The sequence below is a fragment of the Notolepis coatsorum genome, assembly GCF_963971535.1.
Source record: "Notolepis coatsorum genome assembly, chromosome: 5".
NCBI classification, from domain to species: Eukaryota; Metazoa; Chordata; class Actinopteri; order Aulopiformes; family Paralepididae; genus Notolepis; species Notolepis coatsorum.
Window position 1 is genome coordinate 85365586 of NC_140169.1, and position 26210 is coordinate 85391795.

The 26210-nt window shown below is 41.9% G+C and overlaps 1 protein-coding gene across 2 annotated transcripts; it reads right to left on the reverse strand.

Annotated features, from left to right (window-relative positions):
• Positions 1-1133: 1133 nt before the first annotated feature.
• slc25a27 (solute carrier family 25 member 27) lies at positions 1134-26070 on the reverse strand. 2 transcript variants are annotated; one of them, XM_084313994.1, is made up of 9 exons: positions 25787-26070; positions 24179-24367; positions 22926-23010; positions 19302-19424; positions 18084-18196; positions 17777-17861; positions 14277-14369; positions 6869-6971; positions 1134-2091 (listed from the first exon to the last, which is right to left on the reverse strand). In XM_084313994.1, exons 1-9 carry the CDS (start codon positions 25887-25889, stop codon positions 2020-2022), a joined length of 966 nt encoding a protein of 321 aa, XP_084170120.1. In that variant the 5' UTR covers positions 25890-26070; the 3' UTR covers positions 1134-2019. The 2 variants fall into 2 exon arrangements, with proteins under 2 accessions (XP_084170120.1, XP_084170121.1); XM_084313995.1 differs by lacking the exon at positions 6869-6971 and having other exon boundaries at positions 1991-2091.
• Between the last annotated feature and the right edge of the window lie 140 nt (positions 26071-26210).

Consider the following 26210-nt stretch of genomic DNA (forward strand, 5'->3'; position numbering starts at 1 on the left):
GTAAAAATAGAGATGCAGTTGTAACGGAGATACTGAATAGAAACGTGCATCACAATGCTTCTGTAGTGTGTAGACACACCATTCCAAACATTATTAGAAATATTTCCACTACTGCAAATCAAGAAAAGAACAAATTGCTTTTCCTTGACGGATGATGACGATGGACAAAAAACATCTTTTGACGGTGGACATGATGGTCATGTCAGTTCAACAATCAGACACATTTACAAAGAAGTTTAAAACTGGACAATTTAATCTCCAAATCAGCTTTCAAGGAAACTATCATGGACATTAACTGACACTGCTACTAAACTGGCACCTGTATCTGCCTGCCTGCTGTGGCTGTTTTGTTTTACTCTTGTTTATCTTACCATGTTTTAATCTAGTTCTGTTTTAACTTTATTTCTTTTACCCCCTGCCCCCTATCCCTCAAAAGGCTGTGCTTTTTGCCAGGTCGCCATTCTAAATACGAAATAAAATCCGCCTAAAAATACATACCTAAGTAAATGGAAGATTTCTCCACTTCTACAAGGTCCATTTGCATGTTCTTGGTATCTAGGGATAATGTATCTCATAATGTATTCCCAGTGTCAGACACATTGTGTCTGTTACTAGGCTTGAGTAAATTGTGATGAAACAAAGGAGAATATAAATTATGATTTTTCTTTGCATCCTTGATGGTGAATAACACCATGCTAAAAATGACCAGACATGAAAAACTGCCACTGAGCTCGTTCAGCACCTTCTTGAGATCATGTGTACAAAGAATCTAAGCAAATTAATAAAGGTAAGATGATTAAACAGAAGGTTTTGTAGATACAGTACTGAATTCTGCCATCCGGACACATGCAATTTGAAATATTATTATAGAATATCAGGCCTATAAATTACCTTATTATAGCCATGTTGCACATCTATGGATCTGGCCAAATCTTCCCTTTCCAATGGCAGAGTTCAATTTGGATTTAGTATCACCAGGCGTGCAGCAAGAACATGAATGAAATCTACTGTAAATAGTTACTTTTTTATTATGGAAACTGATCCGCCATTTTTTATCGGATTGCAACGGGGATTTTTGCTAAATGTTCACAGAAGGGTAGATAAACTAACTGTGTTCTAATTTATGCCAATAACGTTCAGTTGTGTGGTAGATAATCCCGAAAAATAAGAAAGAAAAAAAGTTCATCCACAAGTCACTTGATTGACAGGAGCTGGCTTGAGCTGGGTAGTGTAATTCTTCGAAATTCCAACACTCATTGAAAGCCCTGTCTGTCCTTCATCATAATGACTACAAACAAAATGGCAGCTCACATTTATTTCCGTCGATATTCGCTCGTTTATGAATGCATTTCCTAGACTGATATTTCACTAATAACACTTTAACCTATTGGTAAACAAACACCATGACTGCTGTTTTGACAGGATTAGGGTCTTTACTCTTGGCTACAAATTTTTTTAATAAAAAACACAACATTAATCCATACAGTCTGGAGAGATGGATTTATGGCTTGGGTCCGGTACTGGACCCGTCAGGCTTAAGAGGTTAAAGAAGTTAGACTCTTTAGCTGCAGCAGTCAACAAGTTAAATGTTAAAGACAAGTTAAAGACTTTGTAAGGCCTTTTTAAGATCACTTTGAATACAGGCAAAAAAAAGTATGAAGGAAAATTACTGACTATTACCGTACTGCTTATTTTGCAGCCCAGACATCTCCCCAAACACATTTAAAACGAGAGTTATTATAACAACATAGAAGTAACCTCCAGTTCCTCCTTTTGGGGGGAAAACACAGCTGTGTCCAACCACACGGTCCTCTGCACTGAGCTGACTGGCCAGCGACACCTCAGTTTCAAAACAGACCTGCACAGTCAGTGGCACGGAGTGCCGCCATCTCTACCTCACTGTTTACTGCAGTGAATGAGATGGGGGGGGGAAACAACACCAGAGAACTATAGGAAAGGTCTTTTCTTTCAGTCGCGTTCAAGTAACATTCCATCTTCCACAGTGACAGTCCAAGGGGTTTAGAAGGAGCCGACGCCCACGGTCTTTCTGATTTGTTCAAATGTGAGCCAGAAGGTCAAGGACCACGGGGCCTGTGAAAGGAGAAGGCAAAAGGACAAGAGAGTTGGAGGTTGGTTTAAGTTATTTCTCATTCAGTCAACTTATTGACCTCTCTCAAACCTTGTCCCCCCTTTTTTTTGATCCTCCAATCAAAGCAGTTGCAACAGTTGTGATTGGAGGATCAAGAAAAGAGGGAGGGGTTTGAGATAGGTCAATTGCACACAGTGATGGAGTGGTAGTAGAGGATAGAAAGGGCCTTTCCTAGCGCAGAGGTTCTCAACTCTGGGCCCACAGTGCTGGGCGTCCCTGAGGGAGTTCCATTGGGTCCCCAGAAAAAATGGGGAACAGTTCAATTTCACTAATTCACTTGCTAGGAGTTAGTTCAATGAGAGAATAAGAGTGACTATTCTAGTCATCACTATGGTATTTAAAATGGTATTCTCTACTATTATTTCCTCAGTTACAGTATACTGTACCATATATAGAGAGATGGAACTCTGGACTAAATCATATCCAACAACAGATATCTTTTCAGATGTGGATCGTGGACTCAAATTTCTTATCAAATGGGGTCCACGGTCTAATGTGTATACATTTGGGGGTCATTGACACACACATTTCTTTTTGAGAACCACTGTCCTAGTCAGAGTACCATTGTAATTTCCTTGGGTACACCTACGATGTCTGCCATAGAATGTTGATAATGTTCAAATGTTGTCACAAAGATGAGCCTTGTTTCATGTGTGGACAGACTTTATAAGACAGGGTTCCCACAGACATTGCAAAATGAAACTCAAGGACTTTTAAGTACTTTTACAAGCACTATTTTTCATTGTCACTCTAAGGATACAATTCACTTTTAAATGCTAGTCAGATTTTATTAAAACGGAACAAAAAAATGATTTCTTGATTCAGAACAATTTGATCATGGATGAACAAAACATTCAATGCGAATGGTTGATTTGAATTTCAAGGACTTTTTAAGCACCTTGTTAAAAGAAATTGGCTGTTTTCAAGGAATTCCAGGCCTTGACTTTTTTTGTAAAAAATCAAGCACTTTAAGCACTTCAAGGACCTTGTGCGAACCGTGATAAGAGCAGCACAGGGAGACTTTAGAAGAGCAGCACAGGGAGACGACACTCTGGTCTCCCGGTGGTAACGAGGGGGAGGCCATTTCTGAACGTTTCCATGACGCCCCGTCCTCTTGACAACATCATCAATTATTCTACGGCAGACACTTGATGATGGTGCAGCACCAGCGACACCCAGATGTCCATTCAACAAATGTAGATCAGTCATTCTATCAAAGGGAATTAGGACTGGGAGGTATACAGTAAAAAAATAAGTAAATACTACTCGTGGTAGTATTAAAAAGTTAAATACATAATTTTAAATAAAATAGACACCATAACTATATTGTATTACAAGATAAATACAAATCGACCTAATCTTTTTTTTATCCACTTCGTTGATCTCCTCATTTTCTATTTTTCTCCCATCCCAATTTCATATTTCCAATTCCTCCCTCCCCTGTCTTGAACGTTGCTAGACTATGCCTCCCACTGGTCGGCTGTAGTGAGGATAGAAGCCTTGCATCACGTGTCCCCTCCGGTACACGAGGAGGCAGCCTGTCGCATATTTCCACCGCAACAGCTCGATCTCTGTGGCGAGGAGTAACGCATGGGAGGCTCACGCTGCCCCCGATACTTCCTGTTTCCGCCGTACCAGCGTCACCCAACCGACCTGTAGGAGTCGCTGTCCACAACGTCCAATCCCCACCCACCGGCTTTCCCACCCTCTAACACTGCCAATTGTGTTAGTATGACGGCCGGCCAAGCCGGTAGCAATGCCGAGAGCTGGGCTCGATACCAGCATATCCTGCGTTAGTGGCGAGCGCCTTGCCCACTGCGCCACTCAGCCGCCAAATCTACCTAATCTAATACATCATATCACATTTGTAATTTGTATTGGAAAACCATGCCATTAGATGCCGTTATACTGTCAAAACTAAGACGAATATCTTAGGTGAGTTCACGTACTGTAACTACCCAGAAATGGAGGAGTATATAGCCTACACCAGAGGTTCTCAACAGGGGTGCTGCGGCACCCTAGGGTGCCTCAGAGAGCTGCCAGGGGTGCCTTGAGATTTAAAAAAAAAATTAAAATGTTTTTACTCTTTTTGGATTACAGAAAATTATCACTAAAGTGCCATCTGTTGCAGCTGCACTGTTTTCCATGAAAATACCATATTTGGATAAGTTTGACCATTTCTCAAAATCTGAAAATCATTATTTAATAAAACACAGAAAAGGATCACCAAGTTACTCTGGATAAAAAAAACTTTACAGACAACATTGAGACAAAGCTTCCTGACACATCTCCATCCAAACTCTTGGAAGAACTCATTGAAATATCATCTGATACCACCTGGAGAGCTCGTTTCAGAGTGTGGTGCTGAGTACCAAGTATCTCATGATGCAGCAGTTAAGGTGTTGATACCATTCAGCACCACATATGTGTGAAGCTGGCTTTTCATCCATGACAGCTCTGAAAACAAAATATAGGGCCAAGTTGAGCCTTGAGGGATGACATGCGTGTTGCCTTGTCAAAGATCTCCCCACGTATTGACCGTATTATTAGCCAGCAGCAGCAGACCTCGCATTGAGCTAGAAATGTCCAGAATGAGTGCTTATTTTCTGTATTTATTTATATTTTTTGAGAAATGGTAACTTGGTGATCCTTTTCTGTGAAATGGTCACACTTATCCAAATATGCAATTTTTATGGAGAACAATGCAGCTGCAACAGATAGCACTTTAGTGATCCTTTTCTGTATAAAAACCCAATTAAAACATATCCTGTGTTTAAGCTTGATCTAAGCCGTTAAAACAGATATAAATACACTAAAATGCAGATAAAGTAGGATGTAAAGCTTATAATGCTTTTTAGCTACATGTAGCATGAGAACATATTGAAACTGTTAAGTTAGCTAGATTAAACTGTAATATAGTTGTTTATTTATACAATTGTCTTGTCTTGTTTTCAACATATGAAGCGGAGCCTGAAATGTCATGGCAACGCTCCGTACCTCACTAAAAGATCCATGTTTCACACCGAGACAATGTCCAACACAAGTCCCAGGACGATGTAAGGAGTACCATGTGACCAACTGCAATCAGTACAAATGCTCCTCATATTGATCCTAAATGAGTGCATTTACACACACATGTATATTCTGGATTCTAAAAACAAATGTATCACAATGTTCTCTTCAACTTAAAGCCTAGATTCAGTTCCTGCGTTCACACTTTGGGTAATGATAGACATTTAGTTTTAGCTTTCACAAGAAATTGGAGAAAACGTACTTAAAAACTTGACATCAACATAACTTCATCAATCACAACTTGGAGAGTATTTAAAAAAGCAGGATCATGCAGAGAACCCAAGCAGAATTTCCCCGTTTCTTGTTTCTGTAACGAATGGTAAGGGTGCTACTGTATAGATAACAATCAGCCACTAGATGTCGCACTAGAGCACCAGCATGACATTTATCCAATCAGGTGCATTCCACACTGGGAAATGGGAAGTAGGGAGGGGATATACATGCATGCAACATGTAAACAACATAAACTTTGGACCCGCAACTTTTTATTTATTTATTATAAATTCATTAATCAATCATTTGTCGGGAAAAGCAATACTTTTATTCCACACCAAGTTCTGTGAATGTAATGTTTTTAAGGATTATTATTTAATTCTTTTACAGGATTATTAACACATCCTGCGCCAAAAACGTCATACGTGTTTCAAGGTCATGCTAATTCTGCCATTCCACGGCGTACGACGTTATTGAGATCATATTTAATTTTTTCGCCATGGTATTCATAATGCCCTCACCCAGCCTCGGCTGATACAGTGGGAGCCTGCACAACTCTGCAACGCTTCAATACTGCCGCCTGGTGGTGATCGGGCGAGTTACAACCGGAAATGGATCTCTGGTGATCTCCGTGTACCGGGGAAATGCGTCCGGCACTCACATATTGTTGCGGGACTCTAGACACACAGCCGTACATATGGATCGCTGCCATAACTCAATAATCAATATGATTTGGGCGTTTATTATTATACAAACCGGAAATGGATCTAGTCGACCCACGTCAAATAAGTGGGATCTTTTTCCTCCAGTCTCATTGGCGAACGGTAAGAGGACGCTGACGTCATTTTCAGCGTGATTGTTTATTATTATTAATGCAAACTGCTCTGATCAATATATCACCCATACTACATAAAGCATTTACTGACGATCACGGAATTATAAACGACCCCCCCCCCCCCGTTCATCCGCACATGATAAGTCATAAGTTGATGTTTAGGATCATGTACAGTTGAAATCTTTAATTAAGCGTGTATTGGCAACAAACGGCAGTTGATAATCTATATATGCGTTTATGCCTATAACTCACATTCTAGGAATTACTGCAGAAAACGATAAAAACATTTATATTCTAGACGGTATTTTCGTATGAATCTATGAATGAAAAAGTATAACGTTCCTACATCCTGAACGATAGATAATCGATGTTGAATGAGCCATAGTAATGTCAATTTAGCAATACAATTTAAAAAGTTATAGCCCTGCAAAGAAGGTAAACATCTCCATAGGCTTAGAGTGGTGGCATAGAGTGGTATGAGACGGGCAAACTCTGTGGCAGTTAATGTGTTAACGGGGAGAGCCTCCATGGACCACGGGCAAAGATGACAGATTGAATGTATGAGAGATTGGCTGAATGTAAAGGGATTGATTGAATACCATTCTCATCCAGGTGGGCAGGAATCCTTTGTAGAGCGAAGCCAGTCCTTCTCCTCTGACAGCCTGGACCAAGCAGTCAATAGATGATTTATACAGCAGGCCTCTGGGGACGGATACAGTAGAATATGTATTCTGCTGTGGTAGGGCCGGCTCCTCTTACAATATTTCTAATGTGAATGAAAGCTATTTTTTTTACAGGTTGATGAAATATCTTTCTGTAAAAACACTGAAAAGAAACCCCTGTATTTAGAGCAGGGGTCAGCAATAGGCGGCCCGCGGGCCGAAATTGGCCCGCCAGCAATCATTTCTGGCCCGTCAGTTTATTTTGAGAATATGATATTTATTTTATTTATCATATTATTTTTATTATATGCATACTTTATGTTTTATCCATGTTGAGAGTGAATAACAGGTATACTAGGCTTGCTCAAAGTGAGGTGGACAGCGCGTGGTGCTGAAATGGGAAACACGCATCCATGAAATAAAAACACCAGTTCAGTAAGTCATTCAAGCTTTATATTTACTCATGACTGACGGCACCACAAATGCATGTGAACAGTAATGCAACTAAAAACAATGCAAAAACAATGCAATTAACTTTAAACAAAAAGAGTGCTTGAAAAAGCTCCTGAAATGACGGCGCTATAGGTATTTGAATTACGAGACATTCGTTAACTAAATGAAAAATACAATTTGGCATTAAACAGTAATGCAATTAAAAACATTGCAAAAACAAGGCAATTAAACTTTAAACAATTTGGCAATAACAGGCTTAGTATTCACTTAGTGTGAAAAGTGGCATCTCCCGTCGGTCACTATTCGCTGGATATCTGGTGATATGGACGTCACTTTAATCCGCAGGCAGTTCTCAAGGCTTTTATGAGTCAGTCGGTTCCTCTGAGTTGTCTTTATCGCATTCATTGATGAAAAGGACGACTCGCATACATAGGTGGAAGGGAACATTGTGAGCACATACAATGCGAGTCTCTTGATGTTGCTGTACTCTTCTGAGCATGCTATCCAAAAGGCACTCACAGACTCCGCACTCCGCAACGCATCGCTGACAAGGGAGGTTGTTTGGAAGTCCATTAGCTCCATTTCCAGTGCAGCCTCATCTAACAAGGGGATCATTCCTTTCGCCAGGGAGGAGAAGTGTCCACCAGGTTTAACTGTGAGAGGGTCACGTACAAAGGCAATGATTTCTTTTGGGATAGAGTAGTCATCAAACCTAGAGGTGAAGTTGGCTCGTAGCTGCTTGATGAAGTCAACCATCATCTCCGTCACTTGTCCCAATGCCTTTTTTAGTGTGGTGAAATGTAGGAGCCTGCCACCAGTGGATATGTCTGTCTCAAACATCTCCAGCTTCCTCGTGAACGATTCGAGCTTTTTAACCATGTCCACGATGGTTTTATCTCTCCCCTGTAGCTGAAGGTTAAGCTGATTTATGTGGCCAAATATATCAGACAAAAATGCTACATTGGATATGAACTTTATGTCTCCCAGGAAGGCAAGGTGGTCAGCTGCTGCCTTGCTCTTGCTCAATGCAAGGAACGCCTTGACCTCATCCAGTAGCGCACAGAAGCGGTCCAATGCTTTGCCTTTGCTCAACCAGCGCACGTCATTGTGTAGCACCAGGTCACCGTGGGTGGCATCTTCTGACTCAGCCACAAGTTGTCGGAAAAGCCGATGCTGGGTGCTTGACGTACTTCTGACAAAATGAATGACTTGCATCACTTTATCCATAACGCCCTTTAGCTCGCCACTGAGCCTGGCACAAAGGACACTTTGGTGGATGAGGCAGTGCAGCCCATGCATTTGGGGGGCGAGTTCCTTCAACCTGCTAACTAGACCTCTGTGCTTTCCCACCATAGCAGGAGCCCCGTCTGTCACGATTAGGTTAACCCTCTCAAATGACAGTGAATGCAGCCTAAACAACTCTTCCAGTTTAGAAAACAGAATCTCTCCGGTGGTGTGCCCTTCTAATTATTAGAGACAGCAGCTCTTCCTTTCCATCAAAATATCTCACACAACGCACAACTGGGCTACGGCTAAGGAAAAGTTATTGGCTTGACCAATACACTCAATAATTGTACCCTGCACCGCATCTGACAGTGCTTCTATGCGGCGGGAAGCGGACGCCGCAGAGAGGGACAGCTGTTTCACTGACGCAATTATTCCATCCATTGACTTGTCGGTGGCAAGTTCCTCCAAAACGGTCACCATCATCTCCTTGAAAACCTCTGCATCTGTGAATGGCTTGTTGTGCTTTGCGAGCAGCCACGACGCTTTTAGAGACGCACGTCACTTTTTGTTGGTCTGTGAGGCCTCGCACCAGGATCCTGTTGCTGTGTGCATAGCCAGCTTTCAGCGCTTCAATTTTGCGCTTTCGTGCCTCTGTCTTTGGTGGGAAGAACATTTGAAAGTTGGCATGTTTTGTGTCGTGGTGCCGTCTAATGTTGTATTCTTTGATAACAGACACACCTTCATTGCAGATCAGACAGGTGGGATTTGCATGAATGAATCCAGGTAACATGAACGCGTAGTTGTCTGTCCATTCATCTTTAAATACTCTGTTTTCACTCTCAATTTTCTTCTTTAGGTTTTTCGATAGTGACATTTCGATGTTTTGACATTAGCTAGCAGCAGGTGAAATGTCAATGTCTATCTATGTCTGTCACTATAGCCAATTGAAATACTAGAAATGCTCACGTGGACTCCAATGGAAAATTCTTATAGTTTCTCTTTTCTAGTGCAGTGATCCCCCACCGGGCGCGTTAGCTAAATTTAGTAAAAAAATAAATAAAAAAACGTCGTTGGATAGCTTCTTTGCAAAGATGAAATACCAACTGAGGAGCCAGAATAGGAAACTACGACTTCCAAGACACATAAACAAAACCAGGAGTCATACTTAAAATACGGGTTTATCGCAACAGGTGACTCTCACGTGTTGACATGGCGACACGCTAGCAAACGAGGCAATGAAGCAACTGTGTTCAAGTTGGCAGAAGATAAAGTAGCTGCATTCAACGCGAGTGGACATTTGACATGTTTCAAACATTAGCAGGGATTTTGGAGGACCGAAACAGAAACAATAATAAGCCCAGGGCAGGGCTGCATTATGGTGAGTTGTGTTATAATAATAATAATAATACATTCGATTTATAATACACCCGCCGCGGTGCTGCATTAAAATCAAATGCCCATCCTACTGATCTGTTCATGCGTTATAATAATAATAATACATTCGATTTATAATGCGAGCACCTGCATTAAAATCAAATGCCCATCCTACTGATCTGTCCATGTGTTATGCACCCGAGAGACACTTTATAATAGAAAAAAGACAAAGGTATAATGTTCAGTGCAAACATGTATATGTCGTTTACAGTTTATTATGCCACCTATGCAGCTCGTTTATTTTGACAGAGTTAAACATTTTTCACTATCATTATAGTCATTATTATTATTATTATTATTATTATTATTATTATTATTATTATTATTATTATTATTATTATTATTATTATTATAGTCATTATTAGTCATTGTTTTTGGTTCTGGCCCGTCATACAATGGCTTGGGGAAAAATTGGCCCACGGCCAAACCTAATTGCCGACCCCTGATTTAGAGTGAAGAATGAACCCCGTTCCTACCTTATTCCCCCAAACTGATGCAGACATATATCATGTTCTTCATCTTTCTGTATTATTTTGTTCTTTTGTCATAATTAATTAATTTCTCATTCATTCAAATTTAATCTAGAGAAATTATTTAGGGACTGGGCCTCATTTTCAATGAAGATGATGATACTACAGTATTTGCAAAATTACAATTGACATGTTGATCCACCAATCCAGCTGTATTTAGGTACAACGTCCTCAGTCATCAGTGCTCATGAGTAGCCTTGCCGAACACATCTCCCTTGGTCTGAAGCCTTACATCTCCCTTAGCCTGAAGCCCAGTAAGCCTAACATCTCCCTTGGTCTGAAGCCTAGTAAGCCTTACATTTCCCTTAGCCTGAACCCCAGTAATCTTAACATCTCTCTTAATCTGAAGCCTATTACTAGCATGTACATTTCATGTATGCACGAGGAAGGATAATAACATCTCTCTTAATCTGAAGCCTAGTAAGCCTAACATCTCCCATGGCCTGGAGCCTAGTAAGCCTAACATCTCCCATGGCCTGGAGCCTAGTAAGCCTAACATCTCCCATGGCCTGGAGCCTAGTAAGCCTAACATCTCCCATGGCCTGGAGCCTAGTAAGCCTAACATCTCCCATGGCCTGGAGCCTAGTAAGCCTAACATCTCCCATGGCCTGAAGCCTAGTAAGCCTAACATCTCCCATGGCCTGGAGCCTAGTAAGCCTAACATCTCCCATGGCTTGGAGCCTAGTAAGCCTTACATCTCCGCTGGCCTAAGGCCTAGTAAGCCTTACATCTCCGCTGGCCTAAGGCCTAGTAAGCCTTACATCTCCCTTGGCCTGAAGCCTAATATTTAACTTGGCCTGAAGCCTAGTAAGCCTAATATTTCATTTGGCCTGAAGCCTAATATCTCCCTTTGCCAGGGAGAATTCTCTGCTGGCTGAAGTGAAGTTGCAAGGTCATGTTTCACATCCACGTACATGGTTGGGATTATCACTTCACTCGACTGTTTGTGTGTCAGTAAAACGTAGTGTGGTTCCAGTACCTCGACGAGGCTTCGAAAGCCTGCATTTTCAACCACGCTGTACGGGCGTATATCTTTGCATATGAAACTTGCGACAGCCTCAGTTATGTTTTGTGCACGCAGAGAATTTGACTAACTTCAAAACAAGCATCTTCTCCAGCAAGGTTAGTTTCAGACCTGCTTTTGTATATGTCACGTCTGGGTGATGTCTCAGTAAGTGGTTTCGTAGATTTGTATTTACCACACCTTCAACCTTCAGCCATTGTGTAGTGTGATGTGTGCCTGGTGCCGGTGTATGGCAGCCATTGAGCCTGCGTAGCCCAAGGTTGGGTGCTACCAGTGGTGGTGAAGGAGGCAATTTCCACCCTACATTGTGGGGAGCGCTTTGAGTGAGAAAAGCGCTATATAAATGTAATGAATTATTATTATCTCTGCAACTCTGCCGTCACCTGAAGTGTGCAGGAACAAAATCGATCTCTGCACTTCGACAGAGGCTGACATAACGGTCGCCGAAGACGTGGTGAAAGCTCTTGGGCCGATGGCTGGTGATGTCTGAAGAGAAGTCCTCTGCACGGACAGCTACCGGAGAAGATGAGCAGTGACCCCGACGACCCCACAGTGATTAAGGACCTCAAGACTGCTATATACAACAACTTGAATTCAAGGTATGCTTAGGCCCACTTAACGCCACTGTGTGGGTTTGTTATGAAACAAATACAGTGGGTTTCTAGCTAAGACTAATACATTTGTAACCCCTGTGCTTGGTTATTTAAATTTGACATGATCAAATATGAAAGAAAATACATGGTGTGTGTGTGTGTGTGAGTTAGTCAATCAGTCTGTGCATGTGTGTGTAACTGTATGCATGCATGTGTAATGTGATATAAAAGTGTTTTAGTAAAAGAAATTGAATTTTTGAAGGACAAGCTGTATGTAACATCAGCATTAGATCCTCGCTTCAAAGCTCTTCTCATCTGATGAGCTCCGTGACGACACATTCACTAGACTGATGACTGAAGCTGCTGGTCTGGAGCAAGCAGAGGTATCTAATGTAAGTTGTAGACATATATAAATACTTATTGTTCCTGTATACTAAAGTCTTTGAATATACATTGATTTTCCAATTAAGTTTATTCCTGAATATTTGTATCTTTCCAACAGCAAGAATCTGATTGTGATGGAGCGGAGGACGAGGAGGCTGTGGAGAGGAAGTCCTTGGTCCTCCTGTTGAAGTGGACGATGCCCCGTCTCCATCAAAGAGGTCAGAGCAATCTTCTGCACTGATGTCTCTCCTTGGAGCAGCCTACTATGACCGTTATCGTGTTTTGTAACAGATTACAGAAATGCAAGAAGCCTATTGGAACGTGAGGTTCTGATATGATTTGATTAATATATCTTCATTATTTTATCCCACTTTATGCTTTGCTCTTGCTGCTTGTTTTGTTTTACACTGATTTTATGTCTTATTTCTTACTGATGTAAAGCACTTTGAACTGCAATCCCCTGTATGAAAGGTGCTATATAAATAAAGTTATTATTATTATTATTATTATTATTGCACCCCAAAAGCCACAGAACCACAGAACTCTCCAGTTGACAAGGCAACGGAAGAAGTGAGAAGATACAGGAAGTAAAACCTGTTCCACTCTCTGGCCTGGTGGATGGTGCATGCAGGGGAGTGTCCCCTTTTGGTGCATCAAGCAAAGTGGTATCTGTGTGTCCCCCGAGACCAGTGTCCCTTCTGAGAGTTTTCTCAACCGCTGGCGATATCGTTACTGCACAGAGAAGCTGCCTCACTCCACAACATGTAGATCAGCTCCTTTTCTTGCAGAAAAATCGTACCATCTCCATAAAGTGAGAAAGCAGTCATGAAGGGCTTTAGTTTTACGGTGTAACCCCGTTTTCTAACACTATCATTGGGCTAGAATACAGAGGATAGGATGCAGCCTCAACATTATCCCTCCGAGACCCATTATTGTCTTTTATAATAATAATAATAATAATAATAATAATAATAATAATAATAATAATTACTTGCATTTATATAGCGCTTTTCTAGACACTCAAAGCGCTTTACAATGTAGGGTGGAAATTGCCTCCTTCACCACCACTGGTAGCACCCAACCTTGGGCTACGCAGGCTCAATGGCTGCCATACACTGGCACCCGGCACACATCACACTACACAATGGCTGAACGGCTCAGGAGACAGGGATTGATATCAGCCAATTAAGGGGAAGGGATGATTAGGTGGCCTTGATGTCAGAGACCTGATTGGGAATTTGGCCAGGAACATCAGGGAACCCCCTACTCTTTACGATAGGCATCCTGGGTTCTTTAACGACTGAATGCAGTCAGAAACTCGGTTTAGCATCTCATCCGAAGGACGGCACTCGCAGCTGTACGGTGTCCCTATCACCGTAACAGGGGCATTATTACTGACAAATCCAGAGGACAGAGTGCCCCCTGCTGGACAACAACACCACTTTCCGACAGCAGCCTTGACCGGGGCTCGAACCGGTGATCTTCCGATCATAAGTCCGGAGCTCTACTCATGTAGCCGGACTTTTAGAGGGAGGGAGGGAGGGGGGTCTTTAGGGGGAGATAGCAGATCAACAGTAGATGCCACATACTGTAGATGCAAATGAATGACTAATTGTGTTTAATAATCATGATTATGATTTTTGCCATCATCAAGCAACCCTACTTAGCCTCATCTTATTCTGGCCACTGAGAAGCCTCACCTGCCATTGACGTCTCTGGTCTGATTCATGATTCTGGTTTTGATGACATCAGCAGGGGTTCCCAAGGTAGCAGCAACCAAACCTGAACATGTGCTGCAGGAGAAAACACACATGTAATGCTATTTATCTTTTGTGTCTTTTTCTTTTAACACATTGGTCGCCAAGAACGACTTACGCCGTTTCTGCCCGCCATGCGTTGAACACCAAGAACGACTTACGCCGTTTTTGGGATCAATATTTAATTTTTTCGCCATGGCATTCATAATTCATCCAGCCAACCTCTGGACTGCAGCGGGACCCTGTATGAGATTGCAACGCCTCAATACCGCTGCCTGGTGGATGGTCGGGTGAGTTACACTCGCCAAAACCGGAAGTGGCGCTGGTGCATCGAGGAAATCCCTCCGGCAGTAATATCTTGTTACGTGGATCCAGACAAACACTATAGTGCATTTGGATCGCTTTCTAAACTTAATAATCAATATGATTTCGGCGTTTATTGCGCCATACAAACCGGAAATGAATCTAGGAGATCGGCGTCAAATAATTGGGATCTTTTTCCTCCAGTCTCATCGGCGAACGGTAAGAGGACAGTAACGTTATTTTCAGCCCGATTGTTTATTCATTTCACTGCAAACCATCTGATCAATATATCAACCCATACTAAATAAAGCCATTACTGACGATCAAGGAATTATAAACGACCCCCCCGCCTTTCCTTCACGCATGATGAAGCATAATGTATACCGATCATATACATTTGAATTTTTTAATATAGCGTGTATAGGAAAGAAACGTCAATCGATAATCTATCAAATGCGTCAGGGCCTATAACTCTCGTTTTTGGAATTACAGCAGAAAACCTTAAAAACATACTTATATTCTAGACCAGGGGTCAGCAACCTTTTTGACATGGAGTGCCTGTTTGAAATATAGTTGTAACTAGTGTGCCTCAACAATATTCCATGCATCGTAATTTTTTTTCTCATAATCAGGTATTTTTTATGATAATTTTTACATTATTACATAATTATTGTTATTGTTATTATTAACAATATTATTATGATGGTTGTATCAACCCTAAATCTGAGTTGGGGGGGGGGGGGAATGCAATGCAGACAAACAGCTGCATACAGTGCGACCATTTCACTCACATTTGCCCATTCATTTTTGGACACATCACACACCATCGGTGTGTGTACTGTACGTGTGCTGTCATAGCTCCACCTACAGGCCTAATGGAGAACACCAGGAGAACACCAGGATGTGAATGGAGGGTGAATGTGAGGTATATCGTGTAAATAAGTTTTGATTGATCGCAAGACTACACTGTAAAAAAATAAATAATAATAAGTTACCAGAACTTAAAAATATTGAGTTCAGTTACTGTGCATTAAGGTTTTCAGTTTTCAATCCATAATAAGTTAACAGAAAAATAAGTACACAACCACATTATTTCAACCTAATAAAACTATGTTTATTGTCATTGTTTTAAGAACACAAGTTGACTTGGTAATACTCACATTTTGAGTAAAAAAATGGCTTTTAACATGTGCAATGTTAAATGTGTAACCTGTGGGAGGATTTCAACAAGATAAATGCGACAACAGTGCAAAATATTTCACTATAATATTTAAAAAAAAATAAAAAATAAAATATATATATAATTTTTTTCTTTTTTATGCTGCCCCCTGTGCCGATGAAAATGCCCCTGCGTGCCTATGCAGGCACGCGTGCCTAGGGTTGCCTACCCCTGTTCTAGATGGTAGGGGTGGACGGTATAAACGGTATACGGTATAAACGGTATGAATTTGCTCTACGGTATGGATTTTGACTATACCGTGTAACCGGTAGTGCAGCTCTAAAATAGCAATGACGTCATGTAACCACAGCGCGACTATTTCACTCGCATTTGCCCCTAAAAATAGATAAAATTAGTCATAGATAATAGATATATGCGAACTGGAACAAGTTATTTAGGAGGCTTCGCGCAGTGGGCGTGCCAGCCCCTACCGCACGCATGTAAACACGGGTCTAGTAGTCTAGTGGGACGGGACATGGGAGGACGGCGGCGTCTCCCTGAGCTAACGTTAGCTTAGCTACCGTTACAAAATGACCCAGTCAACTATTCACTTTTAGTTTAATACATGATGAGGCATTGTCTAACCGAACGGTATCTAGTCGGCCAGCTACCGATAGCTCCTGACATCAACAAACGCTCCACAAAGTCTAGTAGAGACGTGTGTGCTACCTGTTAGCTGTTAGCTCACGTTAACGCAAGTTAGTTCACCGTTCAAAACGAAATGTCCCATTGAACTAAATAATTCACTGAGGCGTTGTATTAACGTTATATATCCGGCTAGCAGTAGCTACAGATAGCTCCTGATATCAATGTCTTATAACACTGATTCGATGCGTATTCGAGCTGAGGGCTTGCTGAGCACAGTTAAGTAACGTTATACCAATACAATAGGGTCCAGGTGCAGCGCCGGAGAATCCTGGCCGTAGCTCTGCTCGAGGCTACTCGAGTATAGGTCCAGGTGCAGCTCCGGAGAATCCTGGCCGTAGCTGGAGGCTACTAGAGTACACACAGACAGTGGAGCTTGTTGCGTGGTGGCAATGTCTCGCAGATAATACAAGTACAAGTCTAATTATATAATATATATATTTTATAAAAAAAAAAAATTATATACATTTTTTTATCAAAAACGATGATACCGTGATATATACCGTTACCGTCTATGCTTCAAATTATACCGTGATATAAATTTTAGACCATACCGTCCACCCCTACTAGACGGTATTAACACAACAATGTATGAATGAAAAAATATAACGTTCCCACATCCTGAACGATAGATAATCGATGTTGAATGGGCCATAGTAATGTCAATATAGCAATACATTTAAAAAAGTTATAGCCCTGCAAAGAAGGTAAACATCTCCATAGGCTTTCAACGGTGGCAGACTGGGTACAATGATGGGCACAACCCCCGGCGCCCAATGTGTTAACAAAGACCCTTGGTTGCAAAATTACAACATCACTTTTAGCTATTTAAAAAAAGTCTTTAAATGTTTAAATTTTTTTTGCACATTTACATAGTCAATGGGTCCTGTTGTTCAGCCTCACAGTGCTATTGCATAGTAAATGTGTTTATAAGTCCCACATTCTGGCCTCTGAAGTTGATAATGTCCATTGAATTTGGGACTTACAGGGTTTAATCATGGAGTAGTAGGGGAAGGTTTGATTGATAGTGGAGTAGACTATTTTACTGTTTGTAAACAATAATGTTTTTGGATCCGTGCACATTTTGGTCTCCAGGGACAGTCTGGGTTAAATCTGACGCCCTGTGTGCGCTTGGTTCCCTCCGCCTAGCTTACAGAATGTCCCTAGAGACTCGCCCCCAAAAAGATGTGTGTGCGGTTTGGAAGATAGAAGCAGAAGTTCTATTTATAGTTGAACATTGAAACTATAGCCAATCCAAATCTAGCCTAAATGTTACCTTGCTAAGCCGTGACACAGGCTGTTGTCTTGAAGTGAGGTATTTCTCAATAGAAAGTGCTTGACGGTATCATATGTAGTGAGATCTGAGGGAGAAAAGAAAATCTCAAATGAGATGTTTTAAAATGACAACACCAGTATACTGCTACCAATGATTATTTAAGTAATCGATTAATCTATCTTATAACCTATATACAGTATAGTATAGCCTATTTTAGCACAAATGAATGGAAGCGGATTCGGACCACCAGCTTGCAGCTGTATAGCTTTAAGTTTGGGAACTGAAACACACTTGGATGTCAACGTACCTCCTAGATTAACCAGGGCAGCTCTCTGGACATTTGGAACCCACCCTGCCCACAGGCCTCGGATGCCCCCCTCTGAGATTATCTTCATGAATGCGTGGTACACTCCATGCACTCTGCAATTACAAGAGGCCGGAAGAGTCCATTCACAGATAGGGGTGAGATTGTGATAAAAGAGTTTAAAGTGCACACAAAGAGAACATCCACAGGTAACTTACACATACTGTACTTACAAGACATTAGCAACGTCTGCTCTTTTTAATCTTCTCATGAAAAGAGTAATGGTTTCTGGCTGTTGGGATGCTGGTTATTTTGTATTCACCATGCAAAGGATTATTTAATGCTAACTTTAACCCTTCTCTTGCGTTAGGTCATACCCTCCTTCCCATACTATATACAGTAAAAATTGACCGGTGTGTTTTGCACAGTGATATCTTTGGAAGTTGAACCCCTCATCCAATTTTGACATCTCATTTAAACAGTCAAAGCAAGTAGAATCAAGGTGTGGCAGACAGAATGACACCAGGGGTGAATTTCATGTTATAATTTTGCAGTAATATATAACATACTGGCTCAATTGGCAGAGTCAGCAGGAGGGAAGCCGGTGGGGTGGTATTCTGGTCGTTGTAAACAGCGACTCCTACAGGTCGGTCAGGGTGCCTGCACAGCAAAGAAGGGATATGTTGAAGGTAGTGTGACCTCCCACGCGTTACACTTCACCAATGAGAGTCCGCGCTGGCAGGTGAAAAGAGGTTGCTGGCTGTCTCCTATGTGACGGAGGAAGCATCTGATAGACTTCAGGACTCCCTAGACCGACCAGTGGGGGGCACATGCGAGCAACGACCAGGAAGGGGAGGGGGGAATTGGCATAACGACGAAATTGGGATGGGAGAAAATCTGAGAAAAACAGGAGAAAAAGTGGATCCAAAAAAGAAATGCTTGCCATGTAGGCTGTGTTTACTGGAAATGCTTTAGTTACTGTAAGTGTTGTAGCTGAGATTCTTCCTGTTCCGATGCTGTATGTATGGGATGTATTGATTTGATACAGGCAAGCCAGTGAGATCAGCCGTCATGTCGAGCACCACACACATTCCCTGGTTCTTTTCTGGCCTTCCATTAGTGGGTTTCCCTGTGTAAATTGTCCTAATTTCCTGAATCATGCATTCTCAAAGTGTGTCCTGATTTTTCACATAAACATGCCGCCCACACACACACACAGACCGTGGTGGCTTGCCCTCCAGTCTTCGTCGACCCTCCATCTGCATCTGAACCTTGACCAGGTCAGTGGGACTGGCCAGGAACTGTCCCAGCGCTCCAGCCAGCATGCCTCCTATCACTGCCTTCCTGAGCACCACAAACATAACACACTGGCTCTGAGATAATCATCTAGAAAGACAGAAACTAGCAACACTGTAGGGGTGTGGAATCTTACAAAGCATTAGTTCTATATAGATAGTTAATAATATTTATAATTGTTATATTGTAGAAATGTGTGCATTGAAATGTCTGTAAAGTCTCGACGACATTGAAAATGAGGGTGACCTCAATTGTATTTAAGATAAGATAAGATATTCCTTTATTGATCCCTTGGGGAAAATTTCGAGAATAAATAAAGGTTGATTAGCCAGTGTTTTCTTTCTAGAAAAATAAATACGACTGCTGAGTTGAGCAAATGTTCTTTCAAACTCAAGAGCTTACAAGCTGGAATAGTATTTTTTTTTTTTTTTTTGGGAAACGGTTAGCAACCAAATTTATTTCCAGAAAGGAGATAGCCGCAATAGTGTCCCAGCTTGCTAGCGTATAGCTAGCCAGATAGCGCTAGCCATGCAAACATAAACACGAGAGCACAGAGCTTCGGGTTAGAGTCTTAAAGTGAGAGGCTCAATAGAAGTGACTCAAATACTGACTCCATAGCATAGTTACAGTATACATGTAGTAACCTAGATTCACAAAGCCTCTCAAAGTGGGAGCACTGATCTCGAGTCAGCTCCAGTCTATTAGTTTTAATAAGGTCACGTGAAGACAAGTGCTACTGGTTACTGATCCCAGATCAGCACTCCTACTCAAGGGAACTGTGAATATGGGCCCAGAGGTGATTCTAATCCTGGTTCTGAGACCCTGTGGTGTCTAGAGGAGGAACACAATGGTATTAGATTTTGAGAGCGCGTGTACTGTAGTCTGAGGAAATATCGCCGTATTATAACACAATGGGGGAAAAAACATTTTAGAATTAAAAGATTTGTATTTTTTCATTTGTTTGGTCCATTCAAAATGAACTTCGACTTTAACACTTTAATCGCCAAAAACGCTGGAACACGTCTTTCCCCGCCATGCTCATTCTGCCAAAGACGCTGGACCACGTCTTTGATATCAATATTTCAAAAATCTGTGATCGAAATCATATTTCTCCCCCGGAGACATGAGATGTACTGTTGAGCCCCTCTCAACTCTCCAACGGTTCAAGAGCGCCATCTGGTGGCCGATCGGCGGATCGCCCAGGGCGGGAACAGGAAATGGAAGCTGGTGCTCATTTCAATTCGGTCCGATCACTCGGTAATAGTCTCAGGACTCGAGCTGGACACAACGGATAGCAATCCGTTACCAATAACTCGATAAACAACATGATTTGGACGTATATACTATTATACAACCTGGAAATGGATCGCATATTTGTACATCCCATAATAGGAACATTTCTGTTCCATGCTCATCGCCCAACAGCGCGAGGAAGCTACGGTAAGATTCAGCATTATTTTTCAATGTGTTCGATACTAACTGCTCTAATGATCATATCACCCACACTAGATGAACGTTGGCCACGGAATTATAAACGACCCCCCCCCCCATCCGGTCATCATCAGATCATACTTAGTAACTTCTAGAAGCACGTCCAGTTGAAATTTTTTATCTCGCGCAGATTGCTATCAAACTGTATTTGATCATCAATATAATGCATTTGGAGCTATAAATCACGTTCTGGAGAAAGCTGCAGAAAACGATAAAAACATATTTATACTTTAGACCGTATTTTAGTATGAATATGTGAATGAAAAAGTATAACGTTGCTACACCCTGAACAATAGATGTTGACGTTGAATGGGCCATAGTAATGTCAATTTAGCAATACAATTTAAAAAGTTATAGCCCTGCAAAGAAGGGGAACTTCTCCATATTAAATAGGGCTGGCGAAGGATGGTAAATTCTGAATTTAAGCATGGCGATCAAAGTGTTAATAATAGCAATTTTTTTTTTTCTTTTTTCCTCCTTTTTCCTCCGATTTTCTCCCATCCCAATGTTAGTCGTTATGCCAATTCCCAATCCCCTTCCTGGTCGCTGCGCACTTACCCCCCACAGTCGGTCTGGGAGAGTGGAGGCTACTAGGGGTGGGAATCACCAGTTTCATCATGATACGATACGATATCGATTCTTTGGACAACGATACGATATTTGCCGATATCACAAAGTCTCTCACGATACAATACGATACGATTAGATTCAGGTGCCTGCAATCGATATGAGATGATATCATATGCCCATTTAACACAATCAGTAACATTTAGATCAACCAAAAAAAGGTAATGAAAATATAATTTTACATTTGTATTTTTGAGCTCTTCCAGACATTTAAAAGAAAATCAATATTGTTTTTAATACAAATAGACCTCCCGTTCACTGTAAAGTGCCACGTTTTGATATATTGAGCTTTAAACTTTAAGCAAAATTTTTTGGAACTCAAAACTCACAACCTAAAACCCCTCCCTACCTCCCTCTCCCAAACCGTTCCTACAACAATTTGTTGATGTTGCATGATCATGTATAGGCCTACATTTATTATGTATTATATTGTTTATGTTTAAATAACATTTAAACATCAAACTCCTCTGACCTCATCTGGTCTTTCCAAAGACGCACGCACACACACACACAGAAAGGGAGAATGCTATGCTGTAACATCTACACACACGGAGCTACTGCTGTTGTTCTTGGGCGGATATGAGACTCGCCACAGGATTTTCAAAATAAGAGTATCGATATGAATCGATCATATTACATCGCATCGATCCGATTCGATCATTGATAATTACATCGATGTATCGATCTGGATCGATGTATCGTCCCACCCCTAGAGGCTACCACGTGCTTCCTCCGACACACGTCCAGCCAATCAACCGCTTCTTTTCACCTGGCAGCGCGGATTCTCACTGAGAAGGCGTAGCGTGTGGAAGGATCACACTATCCCACTTAGATCCTATCCGCGCTTAGCAGGCGCCCCGACCGAACTGTAGGAGTCGCTGTTTACAACGACCCGGACCCACCCCGCCAGCTTCTCCTACCCTCTAATACTGCCAATTGTATTAGTGTAAACGGCCAGCCAAGCTGGTGACAACCCCGGAGCTGTGAGCTGGATTCGCTCCGGGGTTGGTGACGAACGCAATCTCCGTTACGCCACCTGACCGCCCCGGTAATAATAGCAATTTTAATGATTTTGGTATAAAGTGTAATCATAATGATATAATTATGAATGAAATAGCTGAGCTTAGCTAAAAATAGTACATACCTTAGCTACTAAAATGCCTATTTAGGAAATGTGACATTTTTAAGCACAATAATAGTGAACCCTGCAACAGGAAATAAACGTGGCGGCTCCCTCTAGAATGTTTATGTTGTCAAGTATAAATCGTCTATACCGAAGATTATGAATACAATCATTTTCATATATTTTTTACAACCCCTTGAAAACATCTCGTGACCCTCCCCGACCCCCAGATTGAGAACCGCTGTGCCGGCACAATAAGGAAACGGCGGTGCAAACGTCCCACACATGGCACAACACAGTGTTCTCACCAGAGAGGGAAACTGTTATCTTCAGAACGCCCCAGCACGGACTCTCTCAGCTGCTCATAGGCTAGCATTCGCCCTCCAGAGTACACTAGGACACACACACAGAGACAAAGGTTGTGTTACACATAATATACAGTATGAGTGTAAAAGCACCCAATTGCCTGAAGCCTAATGTCTTGTTGTTCTTGATGAATTGAAAATGGAGGACCCTGATGTAAACAAGACGAAAGTCTTTTTCTGGTCTGCATCCTCTTAGCTGTTTGTATCGAGATGTACTGTATTGTACCCATTCTACTGCAATCTGTTAATAAAGTTTTCAATCAATCAATCAATTTCCTTTGACTGAGGGGGCATTCTCCATTGGCTGACTGGACACTCAGAGACATGAGGTGTTTGAACCCCAGGTATGGCACACAAACATACATTATTATGGTATGGATTGGGGAAAGAACGATACAGTGATATATCATGATATTTTGCATACCAATATTATTATATTGATACAGTAACGCAAAGTATATATTTTTTGTATTATTATATTATTTAAAAAATAATTAAATATGAATTACAATTTAATAATATGAAATATGAAATACTTATTAAATTGTATTACAATTTCTTTTTTGTGTGTGCAGATGTTAACAAAGTTTTCCATTGGGGACATCATTTGCAGTTGAAAAAAGGTAACAAATAGCTATATATCGCACTATTACAATATTGTGACTCTAGTAGTATAGTGATCATATGGTGTCGTTGGGCCTCTGGTGAGTCCCGCCCCTACAGTACAGTATGGTCAAACATTTCATTACAACATCGGTTGCACTGTCCTACAATATCCATTTGTTCTTCATGTTGGAAAAAACAGCAGTTGCTACTATGTGCAAAACAATATTTGCTACATTATATGTTGATATATACTGTATGATGCAAACACCCTGACATCTTTTAAATCAGCCCTCAAAACCCACCTTTTCAATCTTGCTTTTGACCTCTAATTCTGTCAGTTTTATTTTATTTTGTCATGTATTATTTTTGTTCTGTTTTTGTTTTGCCATAGTTTTGTTTCTTCTAAACAAAGCACAGTGGAACTGTAATATCATGCTTTTCCTAATGGTTTTACCTACTCTACCGCTGCACAGAAATTAGGCATTTTATTTCAACAGTTGTTACCAATGGTTACAAGCAGCCATGTTGGAAGAAAGAGAGAGCACAAACATTCTGTGCAAGGCCTCTGTGATCATCACTACCGGACCCACCGATGTGGCGGCAGACAGCCGGTGTGGCTCCCTGCCACAGTTTGAGGGGCCCTTCCTCCCTGGCGATGCCCACAGCGGTCCTCAGCATCCCGCGGTAAGGGGCCCCACCACCACCACCTCCATGACGATGCAGCGCCGCCTCCCCCTGGATCTGGAGACGGGTCTTAGTCAGGTCAAGAGGGAAGGTCACTGGAGGAGAACAAGAGAGAGAGACAGAGAGAGGATACAGTTGGGAACAGGGCCGGACTGGGGAAGTCATTCAGGCCAGGAAATATAGTGTGAAATATAGCCCCAGTCAGGCCACTTTTTAAGCGGGGGGTCTGGGGGTCCCCCACCAGGAACATTTGTGTTACAAAGACTTGATTTCCTGCATTCTGGTGCAGGACTTTTTGAATGTGTACCCTTTAAATGCCAGTGTTTGTGATGGATAAATGTATAGATGTAGCAGTACTGTGGGCGGCTAAGTGGCGCAGTGGGCAAGGCGCTCGCCCACTAACGCAGGAGATGCTGGGTTCGAGCCCAGCTCTCGGCGTTGCTTCCGGCTTGGCTGGTTGTTCATACTAATACAATTGGCAGTGTTAGGAGGTGGGAAAGCCGGTGGGTGGGGATTGGACGTTGTGGACAGCGACTCCTACAGGTCGGTTGGTGCGCCTGCACAGCAGAATCAGGAAGCAACGGGGGCAGCGTGAGCCTCCCACGCGTTACTCCTCGCCGCTGAGAGATCGCACTGTACAGGTGAAAAGATGCGACAGCTGCCTCGTGTACACGTGATGCAAGGCTTGGTCCTCACTGCAGCCGACCAGTGGGAGGCATGGCCTAACAACGTTCGAGACAGGGGCGGGTAGAATTGGATAATACGAAATTGGGATGGGAGAAAAATAGAAAATGGGGAGAAAAATTACTAGATAAAAAAAAAAATATGTAGCAGTACTGTCATGTATGTCATATGTTATGATGAATTGAAAATGGGGGACCCTGATGTAAACAAGACGAAAGTCTTTCTCTGGTCTGCATCCCCTTAACAATTGTGTGTAGGCTACTATTGAGCCGTACTGTATTGTACCCATTCTGCAATCTGTTAATACAATTTTCAATCAATCAATCAATCAATCAATCAATCAATGGCATCACAAATTATTGTTAAAAAACAAACACACTTTAATATTTTCAATATATCAAATGCAAACTGGATTTTCCTGGTGGGATTATTTACAGGCTAGCATAATTATGTCAATGATTAGCAACAACACTGATTTCGATGGATTTGTCTTTTTCTTTTTTTGTAATGGTCCCGCCTGCGTCCCGCCTCGACTTGGGATTGGTCTCTCCATGTTCAGGAGACTCATGCGTATAAAAGTCTATTGGATCATGTCTCCAGCACCATAGATATATCCAGCACCCCCACAGCCGTAGCTACAACCATAGATCAACAACCACACTAATCCACATTCATTCATTTTCTCCCCCGCTCTCTCTCCCACGAGCTCAATGTAACGCGGACGTTTATTTTTCGTGTGTTTTAATTAAATGTAGCCTAATACTTATGTACTAACAAAAAGAAGAGAGAGCCTGTTATAAACCAACCAACAAGCAGCGCATTTCGCCTACCCATCTCTGCCACGGTCGCTGCACAAGCAGAAAGAATGAACTTTGAGACCCGCGGCCACTGTGAGAGTCTCGACCTCCATTCATGTTCAGCTTCTTGTCCCATTTCTGGAATCTTGTGCGCCCTCTCCCTTCTTCAAGAACAGCGGCCCAACGAGGCTGAGCTACTCTCTATAAAAACACAACCCCCTCGAGTCCTCCTCACATTGCGGAAAACATTTAAGTACAGCAGGGGGAACTGTTTCAAATTCAACAACGTGTCTCACATCGTGTGTGCAAAGGGTGACACCACGCCGCTCGTGTTTACCTTTCTTCAAAGACCTTTAGCGTTAGATCTATCGACACGCGGAAATGTAGTTTAATGAAGCGCTCCAGCCGTACAATGCGAGGCGCGTGGTTACCGTGTATAAACTATACTACCCAGACC